Source organism: Sycon ciliatum, chromosome 1 (assembly GCF_964019385.1).
Source record: "Sycon ciliatum chromosome 1, ocSycCili1.1, whole genome shotgun sequence".
Lineage (NCBI taxonomy): Eukaryota > Metazoa > Porifera > Calcarea > Leucosolenida > Sycettidae > Sycon > Sycon ciliatum.
Window position 1 is genome coordinate 45,979,644 of NC_088643.1, and position 14,539 is coordinate 45,994,182.

The 14,539-nt window shown below is 47.1% G+C and overlaps 1 protein-coding gene across 1 annotated transcript; it reads left to right on the forward strand.

The window, feature by feature from the left end:
* The first annotated feature begins 2,069 nt into the window (after positions 1 to 2,069).
* On the forward strand, positions 2,070 to 13,480 carry LOC135828685 (ADAM 17-like protease). Its single transcript, XM_065341109.1, has 11 exons — positions 2,070 to 2,610; positions 3,722 to 3,872; positions 6,458 to 6,591; positions 7,601 to 7,692; positions 8,096 to 8,172; positions 9,446 to 9,516; positions 9,873 to 10,087; positions 10,781 to 10,885; positions 11,683 to 11,760; positions 12,528 to 12,690; positions 13,278 to 13,480. The coding sequence occupies exons 1-11, from the start codon at positions 2,505 to 2,507 to the stop codon at positions 13,463 to 13,465; spliced, it is 1,380 nt and encodes a 459-aa protein (XP_065197181.1). The 5' UTR covers positions 2,070 to 2,504; the 3' UTR covers positions 13,466 to 13,480.
* Positions 13,481 to 14,539: the final 1,059 nt, after the last annotated feature.

Sequence of the window (14,539 nt, forward strand, 5' to 3'; positions counted from 1 at the left end):
CCTTCTACCCTTCATGAGCCAGGCTGAGGAGGCCGAGGGGGTTCTCTACAACGTGCATTCCCTTCTATCGTGCAAGTACTTGGACGCAGTGGCACATATCCAGAGACAAACGAAAGTGAACAACAACAATAACAACAACGACGACGACGACGACGACGACGACGACGACGACGACGACGACGACGACGACGACGACGACGACGACGACGACGACGACGACGACGACGACGACGGCGGCGGCGGCGGCGGCGGCGGCGGCAACAACAACAAAAACAACAACGGCAACAGCAACAGAAACAGCAACTGTGAACAGCAACAGCAACAGCAACAACAACAGCAACAACAGCAGCAGCAGCAGCAACAAGGAATGTCAGTAGTACATGGCTGTATCGCCTATTGACTTGAGATGATTTCCGGAAAACCTTAAAATAGCAATTGGAGTTTACTAGAACTTCACCCAGAGTCCAAAGTGTTATCGCCCCATCACCACCAGTGCTATGAGTACAGAGAAAGGATATGGCCTTATGGGCTTTGTCACAAGTTTGTGTGTGCCTCCATTAGTTTTCATTGGTGAAAGGTAGCTTTCGGCAGGAGGCGACCTGCTGATTCATCTGCTAGAGGAAGAAGTTGCTTAGCAGTGGAAGCCCCTTTGGGAAGACATGATGTGGTGCACATACCAGCGAGCTCCACTGAAACTGAAACAGAAAGCGACCCTGTTCCTTTGCAGTCATAGATCTATGAGCAATAAGTAACGACACGGCCGGGCCGCGCCGTCCTTACGAAACTTCTTCGCCCGTTTAGATTCTGGTAGGTTTCATGCATGTTTGGTACTATGAGGATAAAGAAATGGAGCAGAATTCGAGGAATTGCCCGCCATAAGGTTTGTATGGTTCTGCCAATTTCACTGCTTTTCGAGCAGAATCTGCCACCTTTTCGAGCATTATCCGCCAATGCCTAAGTTGAAAAATATACACCCGAGGACCCATCCGGACGGGTCCTATACTACTTACAGTCAACTTCGCTAATAACGACTGCGGATATAACGACAATTCGCGAATAACGACAGAATTTCCATGCCCAGAGCAAAGTTCCATCCAACTGTAAATACATAATGAGACTTTGGGTATAACGACACTTCGCGAATAAGGACACCTTTTTGATGCCCCGCCGAGTGTCGTTATAAGCGAAGTTGACTGTACTATGTACTATTGTACAGAATACACTGTACACTGTACACTGTACATTATCTACATGTACATGTACGACCGACTTGCCAGGGGTCATTTATCACGATTCAGTTGTGGAAGGTAAATTTCACTGTTCTTTATTAGGGAGTAATCTCAGTATCATCATGTAAGACGCTTTGTCCCGCCTCCACGCTGACACAGTGACCATGGTGACAGCGACTCCTCATTAATTTTGATATGTTGCTGTATGGTGGAGGAACTAACTAACGACGTTGTTACTTGGGAAGATGCAACACTCACCATTGACTGTTGCATGTTGTTGGTGTTGGATAGTAGATCTACCGAGAGTTTAGGCTGTAGTAGGCATGGGCGGATAATGCTAGCATTATGGCTGGCATTATAGTTTTATACTAAGTACCTTTTCAGTTCCAGGTGGCATAATGCTGGGCATTGCTGGCATTATAACACCATTTCGCACGCAAAATTGGTATTACAAGCATAATTGCCGGTCGACAAGTAAGACAACGGTGTCATGCATGAAGCTGGCTAGGTCCAGTTCCGAAAATCGTGCATCTGAACCCGTCCGGCTTCGTCCGGTGACTTGATGGCCTTCTGAAATCGACTTTTCCAACTTTCAAACTGGCATTATGGAGTAGTGTGAGCATTATAAGTGGCATCATAATCCTCATAATGAGCATTGCCTTTAGCATTATCGCAGTAAATACTCAGTAACTAGCATTACCTGTCCATGCCTAGGCTGTAGTCTTGATTATACAGTCAGTGGTCCCTATTCCTACGCCACTCGTGCTGCTGGATTAGCCGGGGAGGGTGCTGGATTAGAAAATCTGATTTACTGACTATCTCACAGTCTCAGTGTCTGTGCACAACTGTGCTTCGTACTTTTTTCGCTGTCACGTCGGTCTAGTCGGAGTAGTCCAGCAGATGATGATGATGTGGTTGGCCTCCATGGTTACTGGTCTTCGGCACAGTAGACTACAGAGTACAGTACAGTAGCTTGTAGTTACCAGTCACACTGTCTCAGTGTCTGTCAGTGTCAGGTGCCATAATCGCTCAGAAACACTGCAGTTTTGCTTTTTGGGACAGACTGTCCTAGTATTCAAGATTTTGTGTTTTCTCCTCTAAAACTATTTTCGTTACTGAACAGGGCAAAGTGTGTTGTGATCATTGCTTACATTCCTTCGTGTTCGCTACCATGAGCACCTAGGAAGCTTCGAAGTGCAACTGTGCTTCAGCTGATACTCTGCTTTTGAGCTTTACGGTCACCACCCATTGAGTTTCCATTCAAAATTGTTCGCTATGGATTGGTTGTCACGAGCGGTCCAGTGGACCCGCTGTCACAGAGCCTCAGCTGTCCTCTTGCTGCCAGCATGTCTAGTTTTGAGTAGCTGCTTTGAAGCGTCTGGTAAGTATGGTCGTTGTGTAATGGCTGACCCTGCAGTTGTTTGCTAGTTTAAAAGTATTTCCGGTGGCTCGGACCTGACAGCATTACCAGTTTTATGGCTGGTACTGTACTGTCGTAATTATTATAGTAATAGGAGTTATATTTTGCCACCAGAATGCAAGCATAGCAGTGTCATCCTTGACTTGGCCATCACTACCAGTAACAATTATTCAAGTACACATGTGCAGATGTACATGTACACACCATTTAGACATTATGGTCCAGAATCCGTAGTGCCATGTGTGTGACTCCTGGAATGATTGATTATCGTACTCGCGCGATTAGTGCCCCTGGGGCACTATTTTTTCAATCTCCATCACAGATGGGCAGTATTCAAGAGAGGGCACTATTTTTTCATTGCCGGTACATTTGCGTCATCCAGCATAAAACAAAGAAAAACAGAGCCTAAAGTGTACTGTAAACGCTCACGACTCCACAGAAACGGGAACAAGGCTTGCTATTTTGTTCCTGAAAACACCAGTGCAAAGCAATGGCCAAAAACATTAGCAAAAGAACACCAAACTTGCACATGGGCTTGGCTAGAAGACCGGGGGGGGGGGGGGGGGGGGGGGGCACTATTCAAGAGACGGCTTTATTTTTCACTGGCTCTTAGAGACCAGGGCACTATTCAAGGAGGGCTCTATTCGCGCGAGTATGGTATTATTACTAATCGAATCTGCTGAAATTTTTGGTAATCGGCCTCTGGTGTTGGCGACCTTCTACATGTGCTGTCAATGGCCACATTTCTCTATTTTCTCAAGCACGCACCGGCGTCACATGCAAACTGATTGATCTGTTCGGAGCAGCAATCGCATGTGTGTGTGTGTGATGAGCGGACATGATCTTATGCATGCAGGCTACTCGCCATGCGCCAGCCTGGTGTAAGCAACTGCCACATTCTAGGCTTGTTGATAGCACACTAGCAGAGTACTGTGAAGGACACAAACAAGCGGTGTTGGTCTATTAGAATAGTCAGGCACACCAGCATGTTCAACGGCATCTAAGCAGGCATTCCTACGACGCTCAGTTGATTCCCATATGTTTTGCCTGTGAATACTATGTGTTGTTTCAGCACGAGACAGTATGTACAAGGAAGAACACGTGGTGCACTCACTACACCGTTTTCAGAAGTTGAAGGTATCACATCTGCAGCATACCGTCGAGCACGGGACTCACAGAGATGATGGTCATGAGAGGAGAATACGGCTTAGGCTGTTTGACAGGTGAGTAAAGTCTCCCTGCTTTGCTTGGATAGCAATAAACCTTCCTTCACTGCAACACACTGCTTCCTAACCGGGCTTCTAGCGAGATATTAACAATATGTTGCAGAAATATTCCCCGCCCACTCTTCACCAGTCATTGGCTACACCAGTACATGTACAATTATTTCCAAAAAAGATGTTCACCCATGAGGGCATCACCAGAGACTAAAACATAAGGTTTCTGCAACTATAGAAATGCTACAATGGAGCTTCAAAATCCTTCAAAACATGTTAACAATGGTAGGAGTACGTTACAATGAAGCGTAGTGCATGAGCTGCCATAAGATCACGCCAATGATAGTGTGAGAAACTGTGCAGTCTGTAGACACTGCTAGCAACTTATCATGTGCCCATGTATGTTGCAGGTGTAGAAATACTTGAGAGTGGGTTTATTCACAATTGCGTGAAACCATAAATAGGAACCAAAGCAAAACTTTTGTTTTCTTGCTGTGGCTGTCTCCGCAGTTGTCTATTCTGTGATGAGTGTGTGTGTAGGAGTGTGTGTGTGTGTGTGTGTGTGTGAGAGAGAGAGTGTGTGTGTGTGTATGTGTGTGTGTGAGAGAGAGAGTGTGTGTATGTGTGTGTGTGTGTGTGTGTGTGTGTGTGTGTGTGTGTGTGTGTGTAAAAAAAATTCGCGGAGAGGAAGCAGATTTGTTAGCTCCTGGTTTTTCTCTTTGTTGGCCTCCTCCACGGGGCGGCCTTGGCCTTCTGGTCAGGGTCGTCCCTGGGTATTGACTGGCAGTAGGCTTTTCATGCCTTGCAGCCGGTTTCGCTCGCGCGGAAGGACATTCAGTGAGCTGACGACCAGGGCGGGTAATTTGTTGCCGTCACCGTCTTCTTGCGTCCTTTCCGCATCCTCCGCAGTGGCGTGGCGAGCCCTCGGATCAATCCCCAGCCTGTAACAATGCAGTGGCGTTCGGCAAAACAAGTGGATTCCTAGATGATAAAGGATACAGGTCACACTCGCAACAATTTATTCCTGCGCGGTGATAGCTGGAATTGTGAATTTGTCGTGTTGTTTGGACCTGAGTGGCCAGTCGTCGTGCGGCGATGGTGTAGTGATGTTAGCTTGCTGCGCATACTCCTCGTCGTTTCGTGAAAGTACGTCTTGTGGAGCCCTTGTGGGACGTTCGGTGCCCACCCTCCAGCTCAAGATTGTGCTTTCCTGGTGCATGAAGGCCGAAGCAGTACGCGTACAGACGTTATTGTTGAACAGAACATCATGTTCACATTAATTTTGTTCCTTTTTCAGTCGTTGCATGTTATACTTATAGTGGACCTACAGCAGACTGTTCATCTGGTTTGTGATATTTCCTTCCTCTGTTTGTGAGTCCCTTTCCATCAATATGGCAGCTTGTTTTGATTTCCTTTTTTTCATTTTGCTGTACTTCCTGTTTTGTTTGCGCCACTGCCCCTCACCTTGCGCTCAGTTCTCTGAGTGGAGGGCGGCGTGACCCCAAGGGGTAGCTGATTGATAGTAGTAGTAGTAGTGTGTGTGTGTGTGTGTGTGTGTGTGTGTGTGTGTGTGTGTGTGTGTGTGTGTGTGTGTGTGTGTGTGTGTGTGAGTATGTGTGTGTGTGTGAGAGTATGTGTGCAGGTATGTAAATAGTTTTGACTTGTGACTGAGAAAAGAAGTAGAACTACTTGAGAGTGGGTTTATTCACAAATTCAATTGCGTGAAACCATAAAATAAGAACCAAAGCAAAAGTCAACCCAAATTCGGCAATAAATGAAACACTCAATTGAAGTGTAAAATTGAAGGAAAAAAGCTTGACAAGAAACCGTTACCTGGGCCAAGTGGCCTACTGACATGCAAAGGCAAAGGCACGTCTCTGCCCAAGCGTAGAATACTTGTATCATGAAAAAGGTGAAACGTTACTGAAAACCTACCTGCTGCTTTGCAACGGTGCATGAGATGTCTGATGGAGAGCGTGGAAAGATACAGGCGACATAACTGTATATACGTGTGCATGTTGCAGGGCCTGTGCTTTGACACTATACGAGTCGTCGTTATGTCATTTTGGCTTGTTCTACATGTTACACTGGCCACACCACTACTGTCATGTGACGCGTGATACTTGCTTGCAGTAGACACATGACAGGCAGGGGGAAGCATTAGCTGGCATGCAGAGTTCTGCGCTGGAAGCAATCAACAGATGACTAGTGACTGATGGCAGGGGACCTGAACATCAAACAGGAAAGAAGTGGAGAAGTTATCACTCCTGGCTTGGCATGTATTACGAACATTCGTGTGCAGTATGAAGAATATGAAGTACTTGGACTAGAGTTTTTCATGATCATATTACAAAATTTCAGTCCTTGTACGAATGTTGTCACTGATCATGGGAGCAGAGATTTTACTGATGCTCTGACTGGCTATAATGCCCAGTATTAATCCTGATGAGTGCACCAGTCCTCTCAGACAAATGGCTGCCTTTTACCAGTAGTAAACGTTGTGGCTTCCAGGGGATTATATTCCAACAATTTGGTATGCTTGTTAGTAACTGCTTCACTTTGCCAATGATATAATGTTCTGCTCCATTCAGGGACCTTCATCTACATCTGATTGTTCATAAGAGTCTCTTCCATCCAAAATTTGTTGCTCATGAAGTTGATGGCATGAATCGAAAGACGCGCCGGCAAATCAACAGAGCGGCATTCTACCATGGCGTTGTTCAAGGTAGGGACCATGACTTTATTGACTTTACCACTCTTTGTCCTTCGGGTATCCCCGTTTGTGTCCAGCCATTTGCATGCTGTTGCTTTCACTAAGACCAACTGCTTTCACAGTATGTAACAATGTAGACTGAAAGGGTTTTTGAGAGCATGCATAGTGGTAGATCTGGGCACTTAGGCACTAGTGAAGCGTGTATCAGATCCACTCTGATTTCGCTACCCACGCTAGTAGCAAGTATTACCTTCACTGGGGGCAGGTAACCTGCAGTTGGATCTCGGGACGGATACCCTCATGTCGTCAATCCTTTTTCTGCACCTTGTCCTCACCTACTTACTGAGGTGTGGTGAGCCCATACGTTGGATAATTTCCAAGTCCACCCATAGTTTGGGGATTTCAGGGGCCAGTGTCGGCCGTTGGGCGGTTCAATAGCCAATTGAGTCATCTTTCCAAGATTCCTTTAGAGTCTCTCTCCCCTCTCCCGGGAAGACCCACGTGACCAGTTTTGGCAGTGAGCAACAAGACTAGTATAGTGTGTGTGTGTGTGTGTGTGTATGTGTATGTGTGTGTGTATGTGTGTGTGTACTGATTTGTGTGTGTGTTCTCGTGTGTGCGTCTTTTCTCGTGTGCACGTCTTTTCTTGTGTGTGTGTGTGCATGGATGCACATGGGTGGGTGCATCTGTATGCTGCACTCGATACTGTTACCATGCCAACACACTGTGTTGGATTTCGCTGTGGCTTGAGTTTTAAGTCTGCTTCCACCACAGTGTGTTGTTTCTTTCATACTGTGTGTGTGTTTCCATCCTATTCGTAACTTATATGTCTTTGACAGTGCATGTACTATGAAGGTCCAACGTTAGATCATGACATGATGGAATAGCATAGTCTTGCGTGCATACAGCATGGGGAATGATAGGAAAGCTGTGTGCTCTATCCATCAACATTGATGTTTTGTGTGTTCACTGTTTTGGCACATGGGTGTGTTCGTTCTTGCTAACAATGCTATTCATGCAGGTCAAGAAAGATCACGTGTTGTTGCTCACGTCAGTGATGAAAATGTTGTGAGTGCCTCAATACACTTACCGGACGAAACATACTCGATTGAGGTGAGTACAAGTCGTATGCCGATGGCTAATAAGTTCTACATGCGTGCGAGGGCCGTATTCTTGCCCAGTCATCCATGTTTGTGGGGCACTGTAGCGATGGCTGCAGTTTAGTTGTGAGTATGATGGCAATGGTGCATTTTTCTCAGGAAGTATGCATCAGTGTGTGCATAATGTATATACGGTATAGAGGATGGTGATTAGTATTGGTAGGTAGCAACGTGTGCTAGTGAGCTTCTGAGCTTCATGTATATGGGTTCATCTTCCAGTTGTACTTGTACAACAAAATACAGTCCGGGAGTGAAATGTGCATTTGATAATTCCATGATACTCCTATGTAACTTGTGTCTGAAACAATCCCCCCCCCCCCCCCCCCCCTTTCTTTCCTATACCCTTTGGTGTGCAGCCATCAAGACGTCACTTCAAATCACCACACAACTTCCACATGATAGCGTACCGCGACTCGGACATCAAACCCAAGCCGTACGTCTGTCTGTCCATACATGTGCATGTGCGTGCATTGAGGAGTTGGATTGTGGTGGTGCAGCAACTACGTAATTTTTAAAACAGCATTGGGTAATTCTGTTCTACCTGTATCTGGGTGTACTGAAGGCAAAGTGACGGTCACATCTAAGAAACATGCATAGTAATGGGTTTGCTTTTACATCCGCTAATCCGAGCAGTGTTCACAGCCGCTAATCCGAGCAGTGTTCACAGCCGCTAATCCGAGCAGTGTTCACATCCGCTAATCCGAGCAATGTTCACAGCCGCTAATCCGAGCAGTGTTCACAGCTGCTAATCCGAGCAGTGTTCACATCCGCTAATCCGAGCAGTGTTCACTTCCGCTAATCCGAGCAGTGTTCACAGCCGCTAATCCGAGCAGTGTTCACATCCGCTGATCCGAGCAGTGTTCACATCCGCTAATCCGAGCAATGTTCACAGCTGCTAATCTGAGCAGTGTTCACATCCGCTGATCCGAGCAGTGTTCACATCCGCTAATCCGAGCAGTGTTCACAGCTGCTATTCCGAGCAGTGTTCACAGCCGCTAATCCGAGCAATGTTCACAGCCGCTAATCCGAGCAGTATTCACAGCCGCTAATCCGAGCAATGTTCACAGCCGCTAATCCGAGCAGTGTACATCCACTAATCCGAGCAGTGTTCACAGCCGCTAATCCGAGCAGTATTCACAGCCGCTAATCCGAGCAATGTTCACAGCCGCTAATCCAAGCAGTGTACATCCGCTAATCCGAGCAGTGTTCACAGCCGCTAATCCGAGCAGTGTTCACAGCCGCTAATCCGAGCAGTGTACACAGCCGATAATCCGAGCAATGTTCACAGCCGCTAATCCGAGCAGTGTTCACATCCGCTAATACGATCAGTGTTCACAGCCGCTAATCCGAGCAGTGTTCATGTCCGCTAATCCGAGCAGTGTTCACAGCCGCTAATCCGAGCAATGTTCACAGCCGCTAATCTGAGCAGTGTTCACATCCGCTAATCCGAGCAGTGTTCACAGCCGTTAATCCGAGCAGTGTTCACAGCCGCTAATCCGAGCAGTGTTCACATCCGGTAATCCGAGCAGTGTTCACAGCCGCTAATCCAAGCAGTGTTCACAGCCGTTAATCCGAGCACTGCTCACAGTCCCGTGCTTAATGACGTTGGTAATGACACCGAGAATATAGAAGTTACCAAGAGACAGTGTGCCATCTGACATGGTATTCAAAAATCCTCTCCCTCCTTTATCATCCTCTTGCTGCAGAGAGGCACGTGCTTGTGGCCTTACACCAGAAGATGAGGAAACTGGAAATGACGTTGCAAGTCATTCACATGGTGAGGGTGCTCTGTGTAAGATGGTTAGCCTGCTGTGTAACTGTTATGTATGCTCCGGTATAATAAATAATTGTATTGAACACTACCTGGTCTGAGTGCTGGTGGTGATACTCACTCTTTTCTTCAGACATTCCCCGTTTGCATCTTTCCCTCAAATCAGTGACTACCACTGGAGCTAGTATTTCCGTGTGTCAGGCGGCCACGATTTTCAGTAGTCTGACTTGGTCCAGAAGGGCTGTGAAAATGTCTAGCCGTGTTGTCATGATATGGAAAATGTGTGAAATCTGGCACTGACTTGCGTTCATTGTAATCTGTGCTGGGCCACTGTGTGTGTGTGTGTGTGTGTGTTTTTGTAGATCTGCTGTCGTCTATGTCACCATGGAAGCTCTTCAAAGACCTGCCTTCCAATGCCAGTGACCAATCACACAGACCCAGTGCGCATGGTGAGCATCACCGACTACGACGTCAAGCAGTCTCCTCCGGGCGTGCTTGCCCGGTCACCTTGGTTGCAGACTCGTTCTATTCAGACGGAGTCGGCGCTGGGGATTTCCAGACTTCTGCTTCGTCAATGGTAAGAGAAACTGCATTTGTGTCCATGCATGTACAGTAAAACCTGTAACTAAAGACCACCGTGACTAGCGACCGGCCTGGTACTACAGTAAAACCTGTAGCTAAAGACCACCGTGACTAGCGACCAGCCTGGTACTACCGACCACTTTGCCAGGCACGGACGGACGGTCTCACATTCATACATGGTTGTGCGGTGCAAACCTCTAACTAAGGACCACCTGCCACTAAAGACCGCTTTTTCTGGCCCCAAGGGGTGGTCACTTGTCATAGGTTTTACTGTACTGCGTTCTGTACTGCACCCGGATGACTTTGTGGACAGTGTGTGCGCTCCACTCACCCCGAGGCTATGTTACCTCTACATGCAGATGATTGCATTGCTATTGACTTCACCAATCACTGTAGGGCTGTAGGCCAGTTAGCTTTCTTCTTTTTGGGCAGAAATTAGATTGAGTACCATCCGCCGGGACCTTCTGTGATTAAGCTAGGCTTGGTCAGAATAGCCATAGCATGGAACATTGCCTATTGCCGTTGACACCACGTGAGATAAACATCCCTGGCGGGTTATGTTGAGTGCTGCCTGTGAACAAACGTGGTTTGACGTGTACATGTGGTATGTGTGTGTGTGTGTGTGTGTGTGTGTGTGTGTGTGTGTGTGTGTGTGTGTGCACGTACCCCTTTTTGGATGCGATTTCAGATTCAGCAGTTGAACTATGCCGACACCATTGTGTTTGCCAGGTCGACATTTGTTGGACGGGGCGGTTCAAGCCTGCAGGCCACTTTTGGCATGCAACTGAGAGAGGTGAGGTGCCTTCTGCAGATACAGGGACAATATTGCGATCAATTTCCATTCCATTATGTACGGGAGTAACAGAACAGAGCAATTTGGAGGATTTTTCACAAAACAATATAGCAGTCCATTTGTCCAAGCAAATTGCTGAAACTCATTTTCTTCCTAAACGGTAGAACCATAGTTGGTCCTGGTGCCTTCACCAATCTGCAGTATACTGCATTTGTTTGCCTCCTCTGCACGTTGCAGCTGACAAACAGTAATACAGCCTCTGCATTAAGGTGGACATGATTCTGTGAGGAGTTGTTGGCCTTTATCAATGCTGGTTTGGGAGCTTGCACGTCATTGTGAACCTGATGAAGGCAAATTTGCCGAAACGTTGTAATACTGTGAAATGAGTTGAACTGTTGCAGTGTTAATGGAAGAGAGCGTGTGGGCTCGACTACTTAACTGTTTATGAAACTGCAGGAAGCCTCCCCACTTTTACTTAGATGATTCCGTGGGTCACCTATTTCTATGCTTCATGATCTGTTTCCATTCTGCAGGATCTTTCATGCCAAATCTATACATGCATGTCATACAAAACCTCACTTTCCATGCAATACGTATACTTCGAAGTAGATATGTACTGTACTCACAGTTGACAACACAGCTGTGAGGTTGATAACAGTGCAATGACCATGTCCGAACGAATTGAAGTGACCGGGATTCTTAGTACCTCCGGTATCAGGTTTCTGTTGTTCCTCTATTTCAATTTGTACTTCGTAGTGCTATCCATTCATGTTCCCCTCTTGTCCTTTCATCTGCAGGTCATTGTGCATCAAGCACCCAATACGTCTATTCCGTACAACACCGGCGTAAAAACCGGCGTACGCAGTCTGTTGACGGTAAGCTAGTGACGATGAATCTAATGATTCAGTCGTGTTCGCAGTGTGAATACCTGCCTGGCCACTGCACTACCTACGAGTGTACCTCTTCTTCAGGCCTCGCCATTTTGGGCTGCACATGTCCCAAATGCAGAGAGCGATGTGTGTGTGTGTGTGTGTGTGTGTGTGTGTGTGTGTGTGTGTGTGTGTGTGTGTGTGTGTGTGTGTGTGTGTGTCCAACCTGTCGGAAGGCTACCCTCTTGCCAAAGCTTTTTGGAAGTTGGACTAGTTTCGGCTCCACAATCCAGTGTGTCGTTGCTATCATAGCTTTCATGGCTGGGATTGTTGGTGTGTCTGTTGGCTCTGGGTTCCCAGTACTCACTAGCCGAGGCTGGTTGGTAAAGTAACTCCAATTTCACTTCAAGGTACCAGTGCATCTAGTGTCTGCTTTTATCAAAGCAGCGTGCTGTCTATACTGGTTACCCGACCAAGTGAAGGGTATGCATAGGTACTAGTAACTGTCTTGGCTGTCCTATTCCGATGTACTCCATGTGGTGTAGACCAGGTGTGCATTGGAGGGTCGATTCACATGGCTTCGCCAGTTGTGTGGATTAGACAGTTATCTGGCGCTTGTCTTGATCTGTTTCAATCAGAATCAGATCTGCTATTGTTGCTATAAAGAAAAAATCTGTGGGTGCACATCCAGTGCATTTGCAGATTTGGGTGCTTCTCTTGCGACGGGCGTATACATGGTACATGGTGTGTATGTATGTGTGTATACTGTACAGGCATTGAGCAGAAGCAACTGGAACCCATCGCGACGTGCCGATGGAATGCCAGGAGTGTGTTTGGCCCACCTCTTCACGCATCAAGGATTTGCAGGCAATATCTTGGGACTAGCGTACGTCGCCAGTCCGGGCAGGAATTCCGTCGGCGGGGTGTGCAATATTGGTAAGACATCACCAGCAATCCGGTACTAGAGTGTGTTGATACCCGTTCTGACTGCATTGCTGGAAAGTCACCGTATGTGTGCTGATCACGATCACCCGTGCAACATACTAGTACTTTGCTGTTCTTCGCGGATATCACCATTGCTAATACTTGTATGTGCCGAGACTTCGGGAGTGTGTCTGTGTATTTAGTTAGTGCTAGTCGGTATTTTTTTCTCAAATTGGCATACGGGCAGACCATGACTAAAACACATAGGGTTCAAGTTCTTCTTGGAAGCAAAGGGACGCTTCAACTGCACTGCAAGTCTGCAACCCACATTGAATTGGGGAATCATAACCTGGCATGTTAGCACTTCAAAAGTAACACGGATGCTGCAAGTGTGGCTTTCGGTCTTCGACCACTTTGGTAGTGGACTTGATCTACTCACTGTACGCACACGTACGTACTGCTTTAGGAGCTGCACCTGCACCTTGATCCTTGGGGGGGGGGGGGGGGGTGGTAGCGTTCCTGCAGATGCGGAAAAGTCTGATTGGCTTTCACGCCAACTGTAAATTATCCATTGTGTATACCGTCTCTCACTTGTACAGCATTTCAAGGCAACCGGTGGCTCAACGTGGGCATCACAACCACACAGAACTGTCCTTCAGGAGACATCACCGATTGCCAAACACTGATTCAGAGAGAGGCTGACCTTGTCACCGCTCATGGTAAGCATCCTGAACCAATGGCAGCACTAGTCTACGAATCACTGTGCTTGCCGGTGTTGCAACAATAAAACATCTGCCCACTGGTATTTTGGTTTTCATAGCCCAGCATACACTTGTGCAGCTCCACTATTGGATATGAATTACAGTCATATCTCTCTTATCTGGGCGGTTCGGGGGGCATAGCATGCACTGTCTATAACTCTGCATCACGTACGTTGTGATGATGTCACTATTTCTGCAAACATTGGCAAAAAGAGTAGTAATACTTCCACTTTAAAACTTGCAGGGTGCCCGGTAGACCGAGGTGCCCGTAACTTTGAGGTCCGGATAAGAGAGATACGAGTGTATTGGCACTGGTGAAATGTGTCATGTGTCATGCATGCTATTCTCCATCTGTGTACATGTAGATTACTGCTGAATGAAATCCGATTGCGTTTATCAAGTTGGCGTAGCCCTGTGCCAGCTCACACCCCAGTGTCCACAGGTCTAGGGTGCCGGGCTGCACAGCACTCGGCGTGCCGTTCACACGCTTTTGATCGAATTCCTTTGGCATTGAGCAGCAGTGTACAACAACCGTGTCTTGACAAGTCCGCAAATTACAACTCCCTTACAGATGCATGTTGTAATGCTGTCCATGATTTGTTTTGTGTTGTACTGCTCGTGTTGTGTCTGCTACTTCACATCGGGACCATCTACTGCGGCACGGGTCACCTGCTTGCTACATGCGCTGCATTTGCCCCACAACCCATGATCAGAACTGGGTAAGTGTTCCCCGTATTCATGATAATGCTCGGTCACCACCCTTATTCAAGATAATGCTCGGTCACCACCCGTATTCATGATAATGCTTGGTCACCACCCGTATCCATGACAATGCTCGGTCAACACCCGTATTCATGATAATGCTCGGTCACCACCCGTATTCATGATAATGCTCGGTCACCACCCGTATTCATGATAATGCTCGGTCACCACCCGTATTCATGATAATGCTCGGTCACCAACCGTATTCATGATAATGCTCGGTCAACACCCGTATTCATAATAATGCGCAGTCAACACCCGTATTCATGATAATGCTCAGTCGCCACCCGTATTCATGATAATGCTCGGTCACCATCCGTATTCATGATAATGCTCGG

Coding starts and splice junctions, on each gene's coding strand:
- LOC135828685 (XM_065341109.1), top strand. CDS start 2,505: ATGGATTGGTTGTCACGAGCGGTCCAGTGGACCCGCTGTCACAGAGCC. Junction 6,592..7,600: donor CTACCATGGCGTTGTTCAAG/GTAGGGACCATG, acceptor CTATTCATGCAG/GTCAAGAAAGATCACGTGTT. Junction 8,173..9,445: donor TCGGACATCAAACCCAAGCC/GTACGTCTGTCT, acceptor CTCTTGCTGCAG/AGAGGCACGTGCTTGTGGCC.